A 22,111-nucleotide genomic window follows, 5' to 3' on the forward strand; every position below is an offset into this window, starting at 1 on the left:
TGCAACTCTATTAAGGTCCTATTTCTATTCCCTCTGTTCAGCGGCGCAATCCGGCAAGTTTTCAAGAAAAAGGAATCGCGACGAGTGTCGACCAATGAAAGGAAAAGAAAAACAGCTTCCGCTACTTTCGAACGTCTCGCTCTAAACCAGTCCAAACCTGCCGAGAGTTTCATGAAGTTATGGGGGCAATACTGTATTTATATATACGTGTAAACTCGTAGAGTTGTTTCTCTTCACCAGTGCGGTATTTACCGGCACGTGCAATGCATGGATTGGCTGTTGATGTTACTTGATTCTTCTCCGTTAACATAATTTCTATTGCAAATTTGAAGGTATGTAAGTCATATCAAGCTATTCTTTTCCAAGTATCACGTTACTGTTAATATTCGAATTTACAGATTATTTCTATCACTTTCATTCATTTCCGTCGATCGTACACATTCAAGCTAGTTACTTTGCTCAAACAATTTAACGTTATAATAAGCGATTTAATCGAATCTCAAATTATTCTAAAAACTTCAGTAACGATATTGTTATAATCTTAAAGTAGTACTTAACGCAAATGTTTCTCACGTGACGTTTGTTTCCTCGTGCAACCAATGTAACAAATTTATCGGAAGCCCCTCGTTCGTTGATAAATCTTATAAGTTTCCTTCTTCAAATTTAAATTTTTCGAAGAACAATGATACCTTTACGCAAAAATATTGTTAATCGTTACGATTATCCCAATTAAATATCTTTCTTTTTTCTACATTTCTGATACATATTACATTACCATTAACAGTCTTCGTATTGTTTACAGATGTGGTCAAGTACAATATTTTATCTGCTGCTTTTGTGTACGACACAACTTGATGCGGATAAAAGGGTTAATAAATATGTGACCACCTTAATAGATGCGAAATGGAAAGAAACACCTTTGATGCTCGAAGCAGCAGAGTATCTAAACGATGAAAATCCAAATTATTTTTGGAAGTTTATAGATACTTTTGCCAAAAATGATTTCAGGAATGGTAATTTTAATCTCAGTTGTGTCAAAGCTAAATTTTATAGCATCGTATATATCTTCTGTTGTACGTCTTTTGTTATAGTCACGGAGAAAGAGAATTATAATTCTATTGTTGAGTTTGCTGAAAAATATTTATCGTCTTCAGAAATAGCATTACTTAAATTAGGATTGTCTTTACGCATTTATTCTGCACGTGTGGAGATGTTTACCCAAATGGCTGAAAATAAGAATATTTCCAAGTTTGGATGTTATAACGTGGTAGATATTGGTGGAAAATTTACATGTTCTGCAGAAGAATTAGATGAATTAGTTAATCGGGTAAGAATTGTATAATATAAAAAGTATAATTAGATAGTTTTATCGGATGCTTGCTTATGTGTATGGAATTTATACGTATCTAACAAGGCATATGTTCTGTAGGAGACTTGGTTGAATCCTGATACTTACAGCGTGGATCATCGCTATCGTACATCTCAACAGTCTGATAAAGTTGTTATATTATACAGTCAAGTTGGGGCCCCAAATTTTTCAGTTTTTCATGAAAAGTTAAAAGATCTTGCAGAAAGTAAAGGATTCACTTATATTTTGCGACACTATTTAAAGGTACATCGATACATTATAATGGTTATTGTAACTCGTATGTATCATTTAGATATTCGTTTTTCCATATACGTTTTATAGGACAGAGCAGAACAGAATGTACGTTTATCGGGATACGGTGTAGAGTTGCAAATGAAATCGACAGAATACAAAGCTACAGACGATTCGGATATAAAGGATAATGCCGACAAAGATTCTGAAACTTCCAGCGATAGCATGGAAGAAATAGATGGAATAAACTTTATGACTTTAAAGTAAGGTGGTTACATATCTAATCTTGAGTGTTTCTAACAACATTTTCTCGTAAAACATCGACGTACGGTATATTTTGATAGAATGTCTCTATGCGCGGCTGTGATTCTTTTAGAAATCTGTATCCTGATAAGCAAGAGGAATTAGATAAATTGCAAACTCATTTATTGGAAACTAGTCATGAAATCGGTGCTTTAAAAGTATGGCAGTTCCAAGAGTTGAGTCACCAGGCTGCCGAAAGGATAATGAATTCTCCTACAAGCGAGGCTATTAACGTTCTGACCGATATTTCACAAAATTTCCCTATGCAAGTAAATACTACACCATAGACTTTACAAACATGACATTGCTGGGCATAAGCTGATGAATACTGATCTCCGGTTCTCTATTATCAACAGGCAAAATCGTTGATTAGAACAAAGGTGAACGGTGAAATGAAAAAGGAAATGAAACTCAATCAAGCAATTTTTTCTTCAAACTTGAACATTCAACCCACGGACACTGCACTTTTCGTGAATGGATTATTTTTTGATTTAGAAGCTGTAGATGTGCTCAGTCTTTTGGAATCGCTGAGAAGCGAACTCAGAGTAATGGAATCTCTTCGTAAGATCGGTACGATTGATCATGTATCAACAATTCGATTAATGCGATTTCGCGGAGAAACATTTCTAGACCAACCGAATGTTTCATTGGCAGGATTCAGCAATACAAAGATGAGCAAACTGCTATCGTTGGATTTATCCATGAATATGGACAAACAAGATTTTGCAATGGACATAAGGGATTCGGCTATAATTTGGATAAACGATATCGAGCAAGATTCAACTTATTCAAGGTGGTCAGCGTCGCTAACGGAATTATTGAGGCCAACCTTTCCTGGGATGCTTCGAAATATTAGAAGAAATTTGTACAATTTGGTTCGTACGCACGTATTGCCTCTGATTCGTAAACGACCGAAGGAAGACCGATACATAAAATTACATAGAACTCGATACTTTCGAACAGGTGTTGATCATCGATCCATTAAGCGCCGAATCTACTCCTCTAATAGCTTTAGCGCAATCCTTGCATCTCCATGCCGCACCGTTACGCGTGGGTTTTGTATTTGTAACGAATTACGACGCGACAGTCACTGGTTTAATGGATGCTAGCGTCGCGGTGAACAACGCGTACCATTACTTTGCAGAGATGAAAGGATCGGAACAGGCTCTCCAGTTTCTAGTAGACGTAAGAACTTTTCACGTTCGAGTGTTGTACCGTTTTACGGTTCGTTCACGATTCGTTCACGATTCGTGTGGTGGTCGTCTTTTCATTTTAGCTGGGAAATTACATTGGGCCTGATGGAGCAGACCTAGACGACGTAAAGAAAGCTATAAGAGCGCAGGACTCGTCGGCCGATATCAATTATATTCTCGGCGAGGAGTCCGAGTACGACATAGGACGACACTTGGCTGGCGATTTCGTGAAACGATCCGGCTTTAAGAAATTTCCACAAGCTCTGATGAACGGAGTACCTTTATCCTCGGACCAATTGAACGCCGATTCGTTCGAGGAGGCTGTCCTCTCTACCATCATATCGCAAACACCCGCGTTACAGAAAGCGGTGTATCGGGGCGAGATAACCGAAGGGGACGATGTCGTCGATTACATGATGAATCAGCCGAATGTCATGCCGCGGTACGACATCGTTTCATTTTCGATATTCGTCGTGATTTTCGACGGCAACTTGCTTTTATACACGCCCCTGATTTTCTGTCGCAGTTTAAACGAACGAATATTGAAAGCGGAAAAGCACACGTGGCTGAACTTGATCGGCACCGTACCCAAAGATGAGGATTACTCCAAGTGGAGTCCCGAGGACTTTTCGACGTGGTTGATGAACAAATCGCATTATCTTTACGTGCCGCGACGCACGAATATACATCATTTGTATACCTTTTGGGTGGTAACGGACTTGAACAGTTCAGCCGGCAGACTGTTGCTACGCGAGGCTCTCGATTACATAGTAAGTAAGATAGCTTCTATCTAGTTTCTATCGAGTGAAAGTAGTATTACCAACGTTGCATATTTTCATACGATTTAGGAATCAAACGCCGATGTTAGAATCACCGTAATCGTTAATCCTATGACCGATGCGAATAACCTGGACGACACGGTCGATATTAATAAAATAGCATTAGCCGCTTTAAATAGTTTATCCACAGAGAAGGCTAGGCATTTCATTCGTAAAGTGATCGAAGAAGATGCGGCTAAGGTTATCACCGCCGGAAATTTTAATATAGAGGTAAGGTTCGCATGAGGATAACAAACCTTTCGTTTACCACAATTATAAGGAATTTGAAAAAACAAAACAAAACGAACAATTAGGAAGAAGCTGTGACGGAACAATTGAGAAAGCAAATCGATGAATTTCCTATGTACCAACGCTATGTTAAAACTGTATTGAACATAGAAAAAGGAGCTCGAGGAATTGTGTGCAACGGAAGACTAATCGGGCCATTCGACGACAACGAGGAATTTTCGAACGAAGACTTCTCGCTGTTGGAAAGGTTTAGCCAGACCAGTTACGGTGATAAATTATTTAAAAAGTTAATAAAAGAACAATTACTGGAGGACGACGAATATGGTATGAAAACTGAACTCTGTTACAGCGATCCAGCCTAATCCACCGCTTACGTTAATTTACACTAATTGTTTCGTTTCGCAGAAAAGAACGAAATCACGGACGATATGATCATGAAAATCACATCGTTGTTGGTATCGCATCCTCAGACGCGAAGTCGATTCGACGTTCCCTTTCACGGCGATGATCACAGGTGAGCCACGCGTCGCGGTTAATATTTCTCTTCGGAAAGAGAACAGGGGTGAACATGTACATCTAATCGGTATCGTATCGGTTCTTACGATATTCAGCTCCATTAAGATTCAAGCGGCGAACCCAGAGCAAGCGGCATTCTCTTTAGTCGCGATCGTGGATCCGGTGTCTCGCGGTGCTCAAAAATTGGGCCCTATTTTGAAAACGTTGCAACAGTCTCTCAACTGCAACGTTAAAGTCTTTCTGAACTGCCTGGATAAGAACAGCGACATGCCATTGAAAAGGTAGATCATTCCGTCGATGTTCCCTTTACGGTCTGTGCAGGTTCATTTCGTTTTAGTTTCTATCGGTTCGTGTTCGAGCCGCATTTACAATTTTCCGCCGATGGTCATATCAACGGAGCAATGGCAAAGTTTACGAAACTACCGACTTCCTCTCTGTTGACGCAGTACATCCATGCGCCTGAAAATTGGTTGGTGGAAGTAGTCAGGAGCGTTTACGATCTGGATAATATCAAATTGGATAACGTCGCGATGGGAGTGCACAGGTGAACGCAACGTTCGAGCTCTCGCACGTCTCTACCTACAGACGAATACTCAGCGCGCTGTTGTTTCTTGCAGCGAATTCGAATTGGAACATTTGTTGCTCGAAGGGCATTGCTTCGAGGCGGTAATGGGAAATCCGCCTCGCGGATTGCAGTTTACGTTAGGAACGGAAAGACAACCGTTGATGGTGGACACGATAGTTATGGCGAACCTGGGCTATTTTCAACTGAAAGCTAATCCGGGCGAATGGATACTTCGGCTTCGGCAAGGACGATCGTCGGAAATATACGATTTCGCCACTGTTGGCGGTCAAGACGTCATACAGAAGGATAATAACGTTAGAGTGGTTATAAGTTCGTTGAGGAGTCACGTACTGAAAGTGAAGGTATCGAAAAAGCCGGACAAGGTTGGAATGGATCTCTTGTCCGAGGACGACAAAAATTCCGGATTATGGAATTCGATTTCGAGGTACGCGGCAGTCTGGCCCTGTTTGCTTTCAACTCACCTTGTAGAGATCGCGCGATGGCTAACGCGTAGTTTTAACTTGCCTGTTTAACCGAAACTAAAGAATACTTTTACCGACACATCGTTCGGTTGCCTTCTCGAACTCTTAACATTTACTTTTTCTCTCTGTTTGTTTTTAGCTTTTCCAAATTTTGGTAAGCTTCTCACGTTTACATAAATTGCGTTGCACAATGTGTCCTCGAAACCATAAATATTCGTCCGACTCGCGTACAACCGACAACATTTACCAATTACCGCTTCATGTGCGATTGCAATTTCTTTCTTGTCATTGATTTCACTTTCCGAAATTAGGACGTTCACGACAACGGACGACAGCGAGGACCAAGATGAGAAGCTGAACATCTTTTCGCTGGCGTCGGGTCATTTGTACGAAAGATTTCTGAAAATTATGATGCTGAGCGTTATAAAGCACACGAAAACTCCCGTGAAATTTTGGTTCCTAAAGAATTATCTTTCCCCGACGTTAAAGGTACGCAACGGAAACGCAACGGAAACGCAACGGAAACGCAACGGAAACGCGAGGAGGAAATTCAACCGAGACTAACAAAAGTGAATTGTTGTTCGTTAGGATTTCTTGCCGTACATGGCAAACGAGTACGGGTTCGAGTACGAGCTCGTTCAGTACAAGTGGCCCCGTTGGCTCCATCAACAAACCGAGAAGCAGAGAACGATATGGGGATACAAAATACTCTTTCTGGATGTACTGTTTCCCCTAAATGTGAAGAAAATCATATTCGTGGACGCCGATCAGGTATAAAAGCGGTGGACCGTTAAAGGTGTTGTTCTGTTGTTCTGTTGTTCTGTTGTTCAGTTATGAACTGAAACGATTTCTCGTTTTCGGTCGACTAGGTGGTGCGAGCAGATTTGAAAGAACTCGCCACGATGGATCTGGGAGGGGCGCCGTACGCGTACACTCCGTTCTGCGACAGTAGGCGAGAAATGGACGGATTCAGGTTCTGGAAGCAAGGCTATTGGCGAAATCACTTGCAGGGTCGCTCCTATCACATCAGCGCGTTGTACGTGGTGGACTTGAAAAGATTTCGACGCATCGCGGCCGGTGACAGACTGAGGGGACAGTATCAAGCGTTGAGTCAAGATCCCAATAGTTTGGCGAATCTCGATCAAGTCCGTACCGCGTAGCGAAAATATCACGATGATAACAGCGGCGAGAATATCGTATGTATCGTTTATACCGTATCGTTCCAGGATCTTCCCAATAACATGATCCATCAAGTGGCCATAAAGACGTTACCGCAGGAGTGGTTGTGGTGCGAAACTTGGTGCGACGACGCGTCCAAGAGATACGCGAAGACTATCGATTTGGTAAACGCCAGCATAGAGTCGTAAAGCGTAGAGATATCCTAGCAGCGTTGTTTGTTCGCCGCGGCCCACTGATTCATCTTTGTGTGTTTTCGGACGGCAGTGTAACAATCCGATGACAAAGGAGGCCAAGTTGCAAGCCGCGGTGCGTATTTTACCGGAATGGGTCGGCTACGACGAGGAGATAAAAGCTTTGCAACAGAAAGTGGAAAACCAAAACAGACAAACGGAGAAGGAAGAAGAGCACGGTACACAGATACACGCGCGCACGTTACAGAGACGGAATCGTGGTCGCGCGTCGGTCGATTTGATCGGTATTTTTCTGTCGGTTTCAGAGATTTTCGCGGAAGAAGCTACGACGGATTCGAGAAAGCACCAAGAGCTGTGAACGACGATATGGCCGCACCAATCGTGAATATCGCTATTGCCGAGAGCAACGAGGTAACTGCACGTTATTAAGCGAATTTATCGGCATTGGGAAGCGCTCGGTGTTCGCGACCAACGACATTCCAATGGTTGCTGTTCCACGCGACGCCACCGCGTTCGAAGCGAATTCGGTGCGCGATCGGCGTGCAACCGTGGAAAAGTTTCTTCCACGCTACAGGTGGTTAGTCGCGATTGATCTCGGTCGATCCGGGTTGGTCGTGGACACGAGGATAACGCAGCAGGACCGTCAAAGAATAGATTACGATTGTGATTTTGTATCGTCTACTGCATAGCTGTAAAAAATAAACATGTAACGTTTTTAACTGGTCTCTGCGAATACTTATTTCTCGAGCTCTTTCGACGGCCGGAAGAGATAGGATCGAGAGCGTTGTACGGTTGGCTGCTATTGACATGTCACGCCGATAGAAAAACATGTTGATCGAGCCGCGATTCGCGGCGCGCGAGACGTGCGAACCGTGTAAACCGCGTGCGCGTTTGTTGTTTTCTTAGGCACGTCCGTATCGTTTGTCGAAATCGAGAGCGCCGGGTACGTAATAATTGGTATCTCGTCGGAAGAAGACGCCACACCTCCGTCGCGACAATGGACAGAGCTGGCCGAGGGAAACGAGCATCGTACGTAATTTCAAGCTGTTTCGAACCCGCTTATCCCCTTCGATATATTCGGCGTGCACGAGTATTTCGGTAGTTTAGTTTATTTCGATATCGCGATCGCGCGACAACAAGAAGAGCTCTTCCTCGAGCCGTCTCCCGTTACGCGCTCGATGGAATTTCCCACGAGAGTCCTCCGGGGAGTGCCGGCGAGTACGCGATTCGGAGTGTTTGCGCCTTTGCCGTCCGTCCGTTTGTTTGTTCCACGTGTCGGCGTATCGCGTGTTCGTGTAAATATCCGTGCGGCCAAAGTCATTGAGCGGGATTAAAAGAATACGCTCTCGCGATTCTTTGCGCGTTATCTGGTTCCATTTGTCGCCGACTCGCTACGCTTTATCGTCCCGTTTTCGAAAACAAGTTTGCCCGAAGCAGTTTCAACGGCGACGCGTCGCGAGTTTCCGACAGTTTCGAAGCCGATACGCGACGAACCGACAGGTGAACGGCTCGAACCGGCTCGCTCTCGGTGTTCGCGCGGAAGCGATCGCGGCGGTCGGGCCGGGGGGAACCGAGTAGGACGGAAAAAGAAAGCAGCGGACACGAGCACTGGAGAGAGCGGGACGCACGACCGAGCGGAGCGGGGGCCGGACTCGGACTCTCTCGGGCTCGGCCAGATAGGAAGTTCGAAAAGCAGAAACAGATAGAGAGAGAGAGAGAGAGAGAGAGAGAGAGAGAGAGAGAGAGAGAGAGAGAAGTAGGTAGCTCTTTTCCGCTTTGGGGCACGAGGGAGAGGGAGGCTCTCGGGACCTGCTGGAACGGGACCGAGGAATTAGCCCGGAGAATCGGGATAGTCCGGAGGGGCAGCGCGGGAAGGTGACCGAGAGAGGAACAGGGACAATGGGAGTGGGAGAAACTCATCGAGAGTCGAGAGAGTTATCTGGTAAAACAAACCGACTAGACTGGACAGAGGATTTTCTGGTAAAAGAGCGACGGTATGAAGTGGCAGGCGGGTTTTCTTGTTTACGCGAGTAGTGACGCGCGTGCAGTCCATCCGCGGTCGTCTATCGCTCGAAGAGCTAACGGCTCTCTCGAAATCGCCTTCGACCGACTCGGTTGTTCGTTCCGCCGCCGCGACCCCCTCCACGCCTGTGTTCGGCAACATCTTCGGCAACATCTTCGGCTTCGACTTCGGGTTCGGCTTCGGCTTCGGCTTCGGCTTCGGCTCCGCGTCCTCGCGCCTCGACATCTTCGTTTTTCCTTGGCATATTTCCGATCGATCCGCCGCCGCGTCGAATCGATCGGCCGTGGCGAACGTCGCGATCGTCGCGATCGAAGGGGACCGTCCGCTGCGCACCGCCCGGAGGAACATGGACGACGAGACCGTGAAACTGTGAGTTCGAACATCCATCCTTCCGGAACCGTTTCTGCCTCGAGTCGAGTCGAGTCGAGTCGAGTCGATTCGATTCGATCGGTTGATCGGACCCCCACGTGCCCCCACCTTTTCCCCACCAGCCGTTCCGCCGGAACCAGCACGCGCGGAGCCCGAGGAGCGCGAGGAGCGCGAGGAGCGCGCGTCCGAGAGTCGAACGACATTTCCATGCTTTCGGCAGGGATTTCCGCCTCTTCCCTCGACCAGAGAAAACCTTCTGGCCCGTAAACTGGCGCTCTCCGCTCCGCCGCTCCGCCGCTCCTTTCTCTTTTTCTCGGACCGTCCTCGAATCGTAGCCGTCGAGAATTCGAGCGGAACGCGAGAGGCAGGACTCGCGACGACGCGGCCGCGGAGCAAACGAACGGAACGGAACGCAGAGTTCGCGAGAAGAAAGCCTAGATCGAATCGCGATCGGCGAGCGAAATCGGTCGCGTCGAGGATACGCGGAGGTTTCCGAGTTTCCGGGCGCTTCGCAGGAAATTCGCAGGAAAGGAATAGATAATGCGCCCGGCATGCCGGAAGTGCGAGCGGAAACGCCGAGAGGCGTACGATCGACGAGATTGGGAGAAAAAATCGGCTCGGCACGCGCACACGCCCTCGGTATCGCAGGATTTCGCGAACGACGCTCTTACGATCGATAACGATCCAACGGATGCGCGTTTGCACACGGCATCCTCGGATAACGACGATTGCGCGAGATATCTCGATAAAAAGAGACCGATATCGGAATCCGAGAAACTCCGAGTCACGTAAATCCGAGTATCTCGCGCTCGATTCGCGCCCTTCCGCCTTCTCGAGGATGAATACATTCTTCTCCTCTATCCTCCGTCCCCATCGACCGAAATCCGAAAACGATACGCGATCGTTCGGACCGATAAGGATTACGTGAGACGCCCGAAACGCGATAACACGCTCGTTTTCTTCCGAACGTATTATAATTTCGCCTCGACAGTTGTCGCCGTTTAGCCGTTGTTTAGTCGCCGTTTATCCGCGCGGACGGAGCAAAGTGGAAGGTGCCTCCAGCGGAACCGAACGGCGATGACCGAGCACGATTTAAGGTTTAGAGATTCCACCGAAACGATGTACGACGACGCGACGACAATATATGTATATATATATATATACGGTGTATACGCCGTCGGATTATTAAACGTCCCGACGTTTCTAAGAGTTTGTCGATGTTCCGCAGGTTCAAAGACAAAGCTGTGTACGGGTACGGGACGAGTATTCCGCCGAACAACAATGATTTGGAGGAGAACGAGGCTTCGTCGCCTAGGAAGGTGATCTTTTGCGTTCACGGGAAACTCTCGGGCTGCTGCACGGTAATGAGCGGCGGCAGTTCGCTCGAAGAAACCGCGGCCACCGGAGATTTCCAGAGACGCCCTTCCAGTAAGGCTCTCCGTTCGAATCGAACAACCGAGTCGACTCTCGTCGCCTACCTCCCTCTTTAATTCTACGGGCTTTTGCTTTCGCAGCGATACCGGAAGACCACTGCCATAGAGAGAGAAACGAGGAGATCGATAAGAAAGCCAGGAAGAAACTGCTGCTCGCCAGCGCGTTGTGCGTATTATTTATGATGGCGGAAATCGTAGGTAATCCAGAGATGCGCGTACAAAACTAATCGAACCGCCGACGAAAATCTAATATATACGTTTCTCGGACCCTGCTTCCAGGTGGAGTATTGTCGAACAGTTTGGCCATCGCGACGGACGCTGCTCATCTGCTGACCGATTTCGCCTCCTTCATGATCTCCTTGTTCTCCATATGGGTCGCGAGTCGGCCAGCGACGAGAAAAATGCCGTTCGGATGGTACAGAGCGGAAGTACGTGGTAGCGCGGCGCTTCCCTTCTTTTCGAAACGCCGCGTCGTCGGAGGCTGACGATCGTTCTCGCTTCGTTTCAGGTGATCGGAGCTCTGACCTCGGTCCTCTTGATATGGGTGGTCACCGGAATCCTGTTCTACCTGGCAGTCGAAAGAATCGTTCATCGGGAATTCGAACTGAACGCTACCGTGATGTTGATCTCGTCTGCCGTTGGCGTCGCGGTAAATCTAGTGTCAGTGGTACACGAACGTTCGAGTCGACTATACAGAGGAGCTTTTCCTCCCGAATCGCCTCGTCGCGAACAAACTAACGGAGAATGTTCGGTCGCAGGATGGGCCTGTCGCTGCACCAGCACGGCCACAGCCACGGCCACAGCCACGGCCACAGCGACGGCCACGAGTACGAGCCGCGAGAGTCGAGCCAGCCGGCCAACCTGGAGAACCAAACGGTCCACGAGGACGCTCACGGCCACGATAAAAAGAACATCAACGTGCGAGCAGCCTTCATTCACGTGCTGGGAGATTTTATTCAGAGCATAGGCGTCTTCGTCGCGGCGCTAGTAATTTATTTCAAGGTACGCCGCGGGAACTATGGCCGGCCGGATGTCGCGCGATCGGCCGATCTAACTTCTCCTCGTCGCGTTTTCAGCCCGACTGGAGCATAGTCGACCCTATTTGCACTTTCCTCTTTTCCGTCCTGGTCATGCTGACCACCGTTGCCATAATCAAAGACGTGATGAACGTTCTCATGGAAGGGATCCCGAAGGGCGTCGACTACTCGCAAGTCGAGAGCACGTTCATGCAGATCAACGGTGTGGTGAAAGTCCACAACCTTCGCATCTGGGCACTCTCCTTGGACAAAACCGCGCTGTCCGCGCATCTCGCGATAAGTATGCGAACCTGTTCTCGATGCGCGCACCGCGCGACTCGCCTCTATCGTTTCTCGTTTCTGTTCGTCAAGCGCCTGGCACGAGTCCCCAAGACATACTGCGCACCGCCACCAGGAACATTCACGACCAGTACAGATTCTTCGAAATGACGCTGCAGATCGAGGAGTTCGACCAACGAATGGAGAATTGCAAGCAGTGCAAAGCGTTGTCTCAGTAGTCGAGTATTTATTTCAGTGCTTCGAAAGCGAAACGGTCGACGATGGAAAAATGGCGAAACATAAGAAAATGAACCTGTACCAACGAATTAATTCTCTCGACTTATTAGTAAACCCCGACAACACGGCATTCCTATCCCGTCGAACCATTTTCGAATTTCTCGAGAACCAGTCTCGAACGAACGACCGATCGAACGATCGATAGTATCGTTCCCCGTCTCGAGAGCTGCCAACTTCGCGCCGCGCTTTCGCCTAATCCTAACCTCCGTCGCGAAACGTTCGTTTGCCAGTTTGCGAATTCAGTGGATGAACCGTGTCGAATCGGCGACAATGTCGGAAGAGAATCTGTCGAGGGCCGAGGCGAGAGACGAGGCGAGAGACGACGCGAGAGACGACGCGAGAGACGACGCGAGAGACACCGCGACGCTCTCGCAACTGTTCGACAGAGCGTTCGAGCTGTTCAACGACATCAACAAAACGGACGAACCGACGAACAGTACGAAGGTTCAGGTAACCGACGCCGATACGTTATATCTCTTTCGAACCTTTCGATTCCCTTCTTTTCCGAAAAGAATATGGCTGGTAGTATGTCTTTTTACCGTTCCCCCTTTTTACGATAGTCCGACGTGAAACGCGCTATGCATATGTTTGAAGATGCAACGAAATTGGTCTCTATAGTCGACATGTTCAGCGAGAACGAAACCTTCGACGAAGTGGCCACGGAGAACGTCAAGTATTTGCTACTGCCGGCTCTCCTCGGTACTCTCGCCACGAAACTTTGCAACGTGGACGATCGAATGCATATCGTGACCGTTGCCGAAATTTATTTCGTCGACTTCCTGAAGCGCGTTAAAGCGTACGGCCTGACCGACGCGAACGTGCCGAACATTCGCTCGGATCGCGAGACCGAGCACGAGCCCGAGAGAGTTCGTTCGAACGGCGAGGCGATCACGGAGATGGTATGCATCACCAGTTTTTCCTCCTTTCGGAACCGTCGCTCACGCTTCGCGTTTTCCAGGTATGTCGCCGGAACACCAAGCTGCAGAGATACAAAGAGCAAAAAGAACTGGAGGCGCGCTTGGAAACCCTCGGAAAGAATCTATCCAATCCGAACATCGACGACGAGATTAAACGCGAATACTTTGTCACGCTCGTCAAGTTGTACGTCAACCTGTCTATAGAAGAACTAACTATGCTGGCCGCGGAAAAGCCGATTCTCGAGCATATCAAGAACACGGGGAAAACCGAAAGCGCGGCGTCGCACGCGCCGCGGAAGCAGAAGCCGTCCTCCGTCAAGTTGCAGCCGATCATTATCACGCGGGACGAACTGCAAAAGAAAGTCTACGGGGCTGGCTATCCCAGCTTACCTGTTCTCACCGTTCAAGAATTTTACGACCAGCGCGTCAAGGAGGGAGAGTAAGTGCCGTACGCGTACACGCGCCTGCGTATTCGGAATTGCACGATTTCCAACTGCCCTAACTTTTCGTTTCTTCGACACAGTTGGCCGGATCCGGCGCAGCAGGACAAGGGGAAATGTTTGCAAGACATCGCAAACACCAGTGGGAACGACGCTGAACAGGAGGACGTTCAACGAGAAGAACTGATCGAAGCCGACGACGCGGCTACTTTGAGGCAATTGCGTGCCATGGACGAATACAAGGATACGCACAGAAGAGGATGGGGCAATCGTGCCAACAGAAGCTGAACGAAACCGTTCCCCTTTGTCGCTCGACGTTTCCGATCCCCCGCTAGAGAGACCAGGAAACGTAAACGAAGGGACACCTTAGGCCCCCTTAAATGGACATCGCATTTCACATTATTACCAGTTATTTTATTCACCGAAACACAACACACTTGGAAATTCGGAATTTTCATGCTACTCGGGTGAACATTTTTATATTACTTTATTCTTTACTCGCTTCATTCAGCTCGACATGATTGTTTACTTCGTTATCTGTGTACAATACGAGTAAACGTTATTCGAATAAACATGAATAATATTACAAACATTCCTTTTCATTCTTCTCATCCCGCCATGTATATGTATATATTCGGAATACGTGCATATGTAAATTCTACAAGATATTACAATTAACTGTTACGTCCTCAAATATGTAAGCAGTATTTCATCGATAACGCAAAAATAGTTGAGTACAATCGATCAAAAACCTGTTAAGATAATAATATTTAATCATTTGAACCCGCATCGGTGGCGCCGCATAACGCGGAACCGCTGAAACTTCTAACCAAACAGTACCAAACTCTCTCCGGCAGATGGAGCCATCGAAACTTCAATCTCTTTAATCCTAGTTTCGCCACCTATGAAGAAACCGCTGAACCTTCTAGCCGAACAGTACCAGCCTATCTTCGATATGTGGAGCAAAAGAAACGACTATGCTGTCCACCTCACCGACGTGTACCTTCGCTCGTCTTAGAAAACCCCCTTAAGAGACCTCTGAAATCAGTGTAAGAAACCCCTCGAAACCCCTTGAGAGACGACCACCTCGAGAGACCACCACGAGAAACGCCCTTGAGAGACCCCTGAAATATGTCGGTATACGTTACCAACTCATGACAAATTGCGTCGGTACACATTACCGACAGAATTGCGTTTTCCTCGCGTGAAAAAGACTCAAAAGCTCGTTAGCTCATTTTGCATGTGGCTCAAAAGCTCGGAAGCTCTCTTACCGTGGGGTACATACTTAAAAAAGCTCTGATATATAACTCTCTTATATACGAATCTCTAGATGTCGCAACGCCGTAACATTTGGACCCGGTAACGGTGCATAGATCAACTTCCCAACCGCGCACTTTCCATGTTGCAGTCTCGTATAGTTCCATAGTTGTCCGTTCGATTCGGTTAGAGTCCGCTAATGCATGGCGAGATCTCGAACTCTGTCGGTATTTCAGAACGGTGGACAGAAAAATACATTGCACGCGCGCGGTCTGTACCTATCGTAAGTTTCTGGCGGAAGATCCGTGTAACGCGCGTTTCCCGCGCATGCCGAGTGGCAGCACGTAACCGCGAATAGCCGATACGTACAACTGGCTTCGGTCTTCTCGCTCGTCGTTCCGGGAAGAGAAGAAAGATGGGAGATGCGTTGCCAGCGGGGGAACGGCTCTCCGTAGATACAGATGTCAGCTCGAAGTCGTTGGTACCGCGAAGAAGTGTGTACAAATACAGGTGGGAGTCGTATATGCGTCAGCAACAGGTTGTCGAGTCGCGAGTACTTACGCGTTCTCGACGTTCGCTCGTTAGGTATCCAGTGCAAGTGAAGTCGAAGAAAGCGAACGTTCTACGAAGGTGCGAATTCGTTTGCCGTCGATCGGACGCGGTTACGTCGTATTTAGGTCGTATCGTCGCTGCTCTCGCCCGCGAGAAGTTTCGTTGAAAGGCAGCTGCCTATTAACCAGCGTGTCGCTGGATCGACGAGCGACCGACCGTCCGTTCGCGTGGGAAATCTCTCCGCTTCGAGAAGGAGTCGGAACCGGAACACGGATTCGACGTCGAAAGTTGCTTCTTCTTCCTTTGTTTCTTAGGCGTGTGTCGCGCGACGCGCGCGCGCGCGTGCTCGCGTTCGTGTGAGTCACGCGCGAGATCGTGTCCGTCGATCGCGGTAAGGTTAGAATTTATTCTCGAAACGATCGCGCGAATGTTCTTGTACCTTTCGCGTAAACGTTTACCCTTGAACGCGCGCGTTTGCTTCGCGATGAACCTGTCGCTGCTTTTCCTCCTAAATCGACGAATCTTCTTCGCCGAGAGGTTAGGTCTCCGGTCTCCGGTTCCCGTAACGCATCGCGATTCGCCCGGCGTGTTCGTACGATCGTACGAGCGCGGGGACACGCGTAAAGTTACTTCGATTTCTCGCAGTTCGTGACACGCGTCTCGGTTAAAAGGACGCGTTCGGTTTTTGACCTAATTCGGCTTACCACCGATCCACCGGTGGGTATCGTTATCCTTTTAGACGCGTTTAGATCGCACTCTCGCGTTTAGTTTAGCCCTTTCGGTATTCGCGTCCTCCCAGTTCAGTCAATGTCACGATGCGATTCTTTTCAGAGCCGTACGAATGGCTGCTTGATATCGCGGAGAAGGTGTGGACGATACAGCGGACAACCGTTCGATAGAATGGAGAGGACACAGGGAACGACTTACGCGGAGGGAGACAATCATCTCTCGGATTACTGGGAGCAGTATCAGGAGATGATCGAGGAGACAAAAATGTTGGACGATTATCTGGAAGAGGAATGCCCTCGTACTTACGACGGTGGGTCACGTTTCCGCTTGTCGCGCCGACGCTACGCTTGAACGTAGCCTGTCGGAGTTTCTCGGAGGGAAAATGATAACACGGAGGTTTTCAGACGGAGAGGAGGAGGCCGAATGGTTGCGCACCGCCGGACTGGGACAGCTGACCGAAGCGTGGAAAGTTGGCAAGGAAGTGCCGCCGGAGGAACTAGGAGCGGCTCTGCGTCCGTTGTCGCGGGCGCAAGCGGAGGCGGTGAAACGCAGGGTCAGGTCTCTGAATCATACGGTGAAACAACGCTTCAATCAACGGCAACGCGTTCGCAAGCCCGACATCAGGGACGTGTTTAAAGACGTCGAGGTACTGCCAGACGAGAACGGCCCTCGAAGGAGATCCGACTTCGAGTAGTAGTCGCGCGCTAATCGGTATTTTCTCGACACGTTAGGCGTCGAGCACGGGAACGAGATCTCGCAGCGCTACGCCCGACTCCCTGGACTCTGTGGCGGGCACGATGTCGGAGAACGCGTCGCCTCCTCCGCCTCCGGCTGCCGGCGTTCTCGAGCCGCACCACGCGAGGTAAGAGGCCGTCCGCGACGCGCGAGCGTTCCCTCGGCGTGTCGAGAGTAATCTCGCCGGCTTTCTGTCCCGCAAGCGTGGCCGTGCCGAGCTTCGTGTCGGTCTTTCAACACCGTGCCACGGCGAACGAGAGCAAAGAGACGGTACGCAGAACTCCGAGCGCACCGTCGGCCGCCGCGCCAGCACCGTCCACCCCTTCGTTGTCCGCACAGGAGATCTTCAGGCGCGCCGGGAACTGGTTGCGAGGAGACGTCGCGAACGATTCAGGTATTCCTGGGTTATACTCGAAATTTTGCAGGATCGGTGACATTCCGGTCGTTGTTCTATACACACACACACACACACACACCTGTCGGTGCTGTTCGATCGCAGAGGGTATACAGCTGACGGGCTATCACAGATTGGGCACGATACACGCGTCGAGAGGAACCGCGCAAAGGAGGAGCGGCAGCGACCCCGACGAAACCGCGAGCGTGTCCGATGCAACGGGAAACGAAGCCGGGGAGAAGCTCACCGGAAGCTCCAGCAAGGATTCGACGTTGAGGTACGCGCCCCGCCGACGATCGTCGAACGAACGATCCTCGAAGGTTTCGATCCCGCGCGACTAGTCGCGTCGGTGTTGGTTTCAGAAGGAGTTCGGCCGGTCACGCGACGGTGAGCCGAAGCCACAGCAGCCTCTACGGATTGCACAGGCCGGCGGACGACGCTCTGATCACGCGTCCCTTGAGTCGCACCTCGTCCCACGGGCATTTGAGCTTCGAGGAGATGTGCAAAGCCAACGAGGTCAAGTCGCAGGCGCGAATCGGCAACGCGGACACTCTGGCGACCGACGACATACAGAGGCGACTGGGAGTCGAGACGTTGTCGCAACGAGATTTCACCAGATTGCAACCGTTGCTGTGGCTCGAACTGACCGCCGTCTTTGACAAATACAATTTACCGTTGCAGAAACGCAAACCGAACAAGCGTCGAACGAAAGGTTCGCATCAACGACGATGGGAGATGGTGTCGTGCTCGTCGCGGTTCTCGATCGATTCGAGCTCGCGGTATTAATCGGTTCACTGTGTGTTGTTCGTAGCTGGAAACTTGTTCGGCGTGTCGTTGTCCACTCTGCTGCTTCGAGACAGCCAACTGACATCCGAGGAGAGCAATATTCCGCAGGTCTTCCAAAAAGTTCTGAGCGAGTTGACCAAACGCGGCGTCAGGGAAGAGGGAATTCTTCGCGTCGGAGGACACAAGCAGAAAGTACACACACGCACACGTTTGACAATCAAAATATAAGAATACAAGCCGATCGCGATGAGTTTTCTCGATGAAACTGTAATGGTGGTGTCGTTGTGTTCAGGTCGAGTCGATATGCGTGCAATTGGAAACGGATTTCTATTGTAAACCGAAAGAGATGGACAAATTGTTCAGGCGCACGTCGTGTCACGATCTGTCGGCGGTTCTGAAGAAATTGCTGCGCGATTTGCCGCAACCTTTGCTCACGGTCGAACTTATCGACGCATTCTACCAAAGCCACGGTAAGTAGACGGATGACCCGTTCGCGTTCTCGGTCACGCGCGCCGCTGGTCACCGCGACGCGTTTCGCTTCGAGAGGAAAGAGACGGTTCCTACCCCTTGTCGTCCGTTCGATCGGATCTCGTAAAAACACGTGATTTCTTTTGTGCGTCCAGGAGTAAAGGATCGACGAGAGTTGTCGTACTCGTTGAATTTGCTGGTGCTACTCTTACCGATAGAACATCGTTGTACCTTGAAAGCGCTAACGACGTTCTTGAAACTGGTCGTCGAGAATCAGGCGTCGAACAAAATGTCGATCCATAACGTTGCGATGATTGTCGCACCTTCTTTGTTTCCACCGCGGTACGTTCATCCTCGCGACCGTACCGATTTAACGGCCCAGGTTAACATGGCTGCGATATGTTGCCGAGTGACGGAAGCTCTTCTCAGCAACGCGGAGAAACTATGGTACGTACCGAACGATCTTATCAATCAGTTGCACAGGCAGTCGGTGGAAGAGCGGTATCGCAAGTACAAGAAAAAGTATTACTAACGCGGTCGGCGAATCCAATCGGGCGTCGCTCTCCGTCGAGGATCGACGTCGACGCGCGTAAACGACGCCTAGGCTACGCGTAGACGGTGCGCGAGGAAATTTCAGGTGCAAAAGCAGAGAGATGTTGCCCCGCGAGAGACGACACCACGACTACCTCGACGCGTAACGAGCGACGCGAGACCAACTTTTCCGGCTTTTGGCTGAAATCGACTGGAGAGTACGCGTTTCTCGCGTCGCGCGAGTACACAGGCATTCGGACTTATCGCTAATTCCTCTCGCGGCACGTCTCTCTCTCTCTCTCTCTCTCTCGATTCATTTTTCTACTCGGCGTTTTTCAGTTGTTCTCTTCTTTGTTTCCGTTATTCGCAAGATTCCGCTCGAGTCGGTCACGGGGGAAACGAAGGATCGAGCGAGAATGAAAACGGGGGGCCCCTCGGGACTCTCTCCCGACGCGAAAGTTGGCTTTCGCGGTGCCCCGTTTCCACCTTCGCTCCTCTCGTGTTTTCTAATGCGCCATATTACTTTAAGGAATTGTACATATCGTATTTCATGAAATTGTTACATTTGCCTCAATAAAGTGCCAAAGAAAATACAACCGAACGCAAGCTTTTTCTCCTCGCTGCGATCCGATGAGACGTTCGACGTTCGTGGTTTCCTCGTGGCGAGCGAATCCGCGCGATTCCGAGTGATGGGACGACGTAGGACGGACAAAGTTTAGAGACTACCTTACCGTGACTAGATATTCGTCTCGTCGCGGTATCGCGATCGTGAGTCGGAGAAGCGCAACAAGACGAGTGGAGAGGGGGGAATGGGAGGAAGCGAAGAGGGTAAGAGGAGCGCGCCTCAGCGTACAGATTCGATCACCCTTTCGAGATCCTCGTCCGCGATGATCGGCGCGAATAGCTCGCCGGCCAAATCCCGAGGGCAACAAGCCGTCAGAGTAGGCAAGACCAGCATGATTTTGAGCAGCCTCGAGGAGCACGGTTCGACGGCGCGTTCGTTCAGATGCCGGACGAGAGCTTCCAGCGCCGCGTCCGTCGCCCGGCCGGTCAGACGGATGGCGGTGGCGGTTTCGGCGATCTCTAGATTTCCAGGAGAAAGAGGAACGGTTTCAGAGAATTGGCGGCATTTCCGGTAGCGTTCGCGTCGCGCAACTTTACCGGGCCGACAGAGGACCAACGTCTCCAGTGTCGACATCTCGGTCGGGTCCGGGCGCAGTTTGCCGATCGAGGAGCGCGCGGCGGCCAGAGGGTCGTACGCGGAGCCGGGCCGGCTCCGAAACGCGGACAGATCGATCGGCCAGATCGCTGCTCGCAGGGCGAACGCCGCAGCCCATCCTCTCCGGAGGATCCCGTCCTGCTCCGCGGGTTGCAGCATCGAGAACTCTCGATGCGTCCGAGCGGCCCGCACCGTCGCGAGGAATATCTCGGCGGCGACCTCGTATCGCACCGTGGCCGGTCCTGCGGGCATTCAAACGAGCATTTCCATTCCGGACGCGCGGCGCGGAGAGACGAGAAGCGGAACGCGCTCGGTCGAGAGTTACCCGTACCGTGGATTCTCGTTGCTCGCACGGAACGCGACCCCGACGAGAACGAGAAGCCGTTTCCGGCGTCGAGGATCGCCCTCGGCGAACCGTGTCCCGCGAAGGAGGAGGTCGCGGCTCGGTCGGCCGGCGGTGCTCCCCACGAGAGGTTCGCGTGGGCCTCGAGGGCCCCGAGGGCCGAGGGCCTGTTGCGAACGCGCGGTCCTCGTTCTTCTTGAACGGCTACGGAAAACGAAACTACACTCTCTCCGTCCGTTGGTTCCTCGGCGTCGAAAGCCCCTCGATCGATGCCCCCTCCGTCGGTGCGGGGGCCGAGACGGCCGCGGAGGGTGCGCGACGCGTATTGTTTGCATCTCGTTTGGCTGCCGCGATCGTTCGAGCCGTGAGCGAGCGTATACGCGACTCTTACCTGCTGCGTTCATGCCGACGGCGAAGCACTTGCGCAGGCGGCAGTGCGGACACCAATTGCGTCTCGCTTTGTCGACGGTGCAGGCTCCCGTGGCAGCTGCAACGAAAACCGAGGAGTCAGGAAGAGGCGGCGACGGGGACGCGCGCGGATCGACGGATGACTCGAACCTATACAGGTGAAGAGCGCGCCGCGACGCACGGATCGCTTGAAGAAGCAAGAGCACCCGTCGCAACAGTAGATCCCGTAGTGTTTCCCGTACGAGCGGTCGCCGCAGATCTTGCAGGAGACCGGAGTCGGCAGCGTTCTTCCTGTTCCGACGAGAACGATCGTCCGGAAAACGTTCCTCGAACCCTCTCTCTCACCGACACCGATGCGAACGGAGCAACGAGAAAACGGCCACTTACCCATTCCGATCGAACCTTGGATCTCGAGTCGCGGACCAAAGCCGCAACTGAAAAATCCGATCGAGCACGGACGAAAATGGCCGAGGCCGAGGGTCGACTAGCGGACCGGTCGAAACGTAGCGAAGCGAGGCTAGGCGAGGCGAGGCGAGGCGAGGCGAGGCGTAGCGCGGCGTAGCGCGGCGTAGCGCGGCGAGGCAACCGATTCGAAGGCGAACCGGTGTCACGGGCCGTTGTTGTCGCGTTCACGACCGAACGACGGAAACTGCGACCACACGGAGGTGTCTCGATCGTCGCGAGGGTGGTTTCGTTTATCGACGGGGAGAACCCTGCTCGCGGGGGAGCTCGGAGGGAGGACGGACACGACAAACGGACGGAAGGAGGCCGCTCGGCGGACGACGGACAGCTCGAGGGTCGTATTTGACGCGTGCGAGT

General features: G+C 50.6%; 5 protein-coding genes across 19 annotated transcripts; 4 read left to right on the forward strand and 1 right to left on the reverse strand.

Annotated features, from left to right (window-relative positions):
* The first annotated feature begins 180 nt into the window (after positions 1 to 180).
* On the forward strand, positions 181 to 7,815 carry Uggt (UDP-glucose-glycoprotein glucosyltransferase). 3 transcript variants are annotated; one of them, XM_031992013.2, is made up of 23 exons: positions 181 to 332; positions 803 to 1,013; positions 1,092 to 1,327; positions 1,430 to 1,612; positions 1,691 to 1,863; positions 1,977 to 2,172; positions 2,260 to 2,473; positions 2,558 to 2,778; positions 2,867 to 3,088; positions 3,180 to 3,538; positions 3,623 to 3,866; positions 3,945 to 4,145; positions 4,229 to 4,487; positions 4,569 to 4,677; positions 4,775 to 4,960; positions 5,017 to 5,223; positions 5,297 to 5,689; positions 6,038 to 6,215; positions 6,315 to 6,497; positions 6,596 to 6,871; positions 6,953 to 7,069; positions 7,170 to 7,314; positions 7,402 to 7,815. In XM_031992013.2, exons 2-23 carry the CDS (start codon positions 803 to 805, stop codon positions 7,452 to 7,454), a joined length of 4,566 nt encoding a protein of 1,521 aa, XP_031847873.1. In that variant the 5' UTR covers positions 181 to 332; the 3' UTR covers positions 7,455 to 7,815. The 3 variants fall into 3 exon arrangements, with proteins under 3 accessions (XP_031847873.1, XP_031847875.1, XP_031847874.1); XM_031992015.2 differs by lacking the exon at positions 181 to 332 and adding an exon at positions 381 to 521; XM_031992014.2 differs by lacking the exon at positions 181 to 332 and adding an exon at positions 462 to 626.
* A 104-nt stretch (positions 7,816 to 7,919) lies between these two features.
* On the forward strand, positions 7,920 to 12,546 carry LOC116433673 (proton-coupled zinc antiporter SLC30A2). Of its 9 annotated transcripts, none has more exons than XM_076372687.1 (9): positions 9,059 to 9,076; positions 10,480 to 10,609; positions 10,717 to 10,916; positions 11,003 to 11,119; positions 11,201 to 11,349; positions 11,430 to 11,581; positions 11,680 to 11,923; positions 11,998 to 12,238; positions 12,310 to 12,546. In XM_076372687.1, exons 2-9 carry the CDS (start codon positions 10,566 to 10,568, stop codon positions 12,453 to 12,455), a joined length of 1,293 nt encoding a protein of 430 aa, XP_076228802.1. In that variant the 5' UTR covers positions 9,059 to 9,076; positions 10,480 to 10,565; the 3' UTR covers positions 12,456 to 12,546. The 9 variants fall into 9 exon arrangements, with proteins under 9 accessions (XP_031847884.1, XP_076228800.1, XP_076228806.1 ...); XM_076372686.1 differs by lacking the exon at positions 9,059 to 9,076 and adding an exon at positions 9,097 to 9,488; XM_076372689.1 differs by lacking the exon at positions 9,059 to 9,076 and adding an exon at positions 9,097 to 9,488 and having other exon boundaries at positions 10,480 to 10,585.
* A 237-nt stretch (positions 12,547 to 12,783) lies between these two features.
* On the forward strand, positions 12,784 to 14,409 carry Tap42 (immunoglobulin binding protein Tap42). Its single transcript, XM_031992030.2, has 4 exons — positions 12,784 to 12,963; positions 13,074 to 13,412; positions 13,472 to 13,869; positions 13,954 to 14,409. The coding sequence occupies exons 1-4, from the start codon at positions 12,784 to 12,786 to the stop codon at positions 14,156 to 14,158; spliced, it is 1,122 nt and encodes a 373-aa protein (XP_031847890.1). The 3' UTR covers positions 14,159 to 14,409.
* Positions 14,410 to 15,453: 1,044 nt separating this feature from the next.
* conu (Rho GTPase-activating protein conundrum) lies at positions 15,454 to 19,917 on the forward strand. Of its 5 annotated transcripts, none has more exons than XM_031991914.2 (10): positions 15,454 to 15,637; positions 16,511 to 16,718; positions 16,813 to 17,054; positions 17,140 to 17,270; positions 17,347 to 17,537; positions 17,643 to 17,814; positions 17,900 to 18,249; positions 18,349 to 18,515; positions 18,616 to 18,793; positions 18,947 to 19,917. In XM_031991914.2, exons 2-10 carry the CDS (start codon positions 16,580 to 16,582, stop codon positions 19,321 to 19,323), a joined length of 1,947 nt encoding a protein of 648 aa, XP_031847774.1. In that variant the 5' UTR covers positions 15,454 to 15,637; positions 16,511 to 16,579; the 3' UTR covers positions 19,324 to 19,917. The 5 variants fall into 5 exon arrangements, with proteins under 5 accessions (XP_031847774.1, XP_031847773.1, XP_031847776.1 ...); XM_031991913.2 differs by having other exon boundaries at positions 15,590 to 15,757; XM_031991916.2 differs by having other exon boundaries at positions 15,590 to 15,757; positions 17,903 to 18,249.
* Positions 19,841 to 22,108, reverse strand: Hr83 (nuclear hormone receptor 83). The gene is made up of 2 exons (XM_076372692.1): positions 21,680 to 22,108; positions 19,841 to 20,783 (listed from the first exon to the last, which is right to left on the reverse strand). The coding sequence occupies exons 1-2, from the start codon at positions 21,681 to 21,683 to the stop codon at positions 20,167 to 20,169; spliced, it is 621 nt and encodes a 206-aa protein (XP_076228807.1). The 5' UTR covers positions 21,684 to 22,108; the 3' UTR covers positions 19,841 to 20,166.
* Between the last annotated feature and the right edge of the window lie 3 nt (positions 22,109 to 22,111).

Source organism: Nomia melanderi, chromosome 12 (genome assembly GCF_051020985.1).
Source record: "Nomia melanderi isolate GNS246 chromosome 12, iyNomMela1, whole genome shotgun sequence".
NCBI lineage: Eukaryota > Metazoa > Arthropoda > Insecta > Hymenoptera > Halictidae > Nomia > Nomia melanderi.

What these genes read in the sequence shown, in the direction of transcription:
- Uggt (XM_031992013.2), top strand. Translation starts at nt 803, where the DNA reads ATGTGGTCAAGTACAATATTTTATCTGCTGCTTTTGTGTACGACACAA. An exon ending in TATTCGTGGACGCCGATCAG is followed by an intron (nt 6,498 to 6,595) that starts GTATAAAAGCGG and finishes TCGGTCGACTAG; the next exon opens with GTGGTGCGAGCAGATTTGAA. An exon ending in GGAGAAGGAAGAAGAGCACG is followed by an intron (nt 7,315 to 7,401) that starts GTACACAGATAC and finishes TGTCGGTTTCAG; the next exon opens with AGATTTTCGCGGAAGAAGCT.
- LOC116433673 (XM_076372685.1), top strand. Translation starts at nt 8,996, where the DNA reads ATGGGAGTGGGAGAAACTCATCGAGAGTCGAGAGAGTTATCTGGTAAA. An exon ending in TTTCTGGTAAAAGAGCGACG is followed by an intron (nt 9,091 to 10,716) that starts GTATGAAGTGGC and finishes GATGTTCCGCAG; the next exon opens with GTTCAAAGACAAAGCTGTGT. An exon ending in TCGGATGGTACAGAGCGGAA is followed by an intron (nt 11,350 to 11,429) that starts GTACGTGGTAGC and finishes GCTTCGTTTCAG; the next exon opens with GTGATCGGAGCTCTGACCTC.
- Tap42 (XM_031992030.2), top strand. Translation starts at nt 12,784, where the DNA reads ATGTCGGAAGAGAATCTGTCGAGGGCCGAGGCGAGAGACGAGGCGAGA. An exon ending in GCGAGGCGATCACGGAGATG is followed by an intron (nt 13,413 to 13,471) that starts GTATGCATCACC and finishes CGCGTTTTCCAG; the next exon opens with GTATGTCGCCGGAACACCAA. An exon ending in CAGCGCGTCAAGGAGGGAGA is followed by an intron (nt 13,870 to 13,953) that starts GTAAGTGCCGTA and finishes TCTTCGACACAG; the next exon opens with TTGGCCGGATCCGGCGCAGC.
- conu (XM_031991914.2), top strand. Translation starts at nt 16,580, where the DNA reads ATGGAGAGGACACAGGGAACGACTTACGCGGAGGGAGACAATCATCTC. An exon ending in ACGTGTTTAAAGACGTCGAG is followed by an intron (nt 17,055 to 17,139) that starts GTACTGCCAGAC and finishes TCGACACGTTAG; the next exon opens with GCGTCGAGCACGGGAACGAG. An exon ending in CTCGAGCCGCACCACGCGAG is followed by an intron (nt 17,271 to 17,346) that starts GTAAGAGGCCGT and finishes CTGTCCCGCAAG; the next exon opens with CGTGGCCGTGCCGAGCTTCG.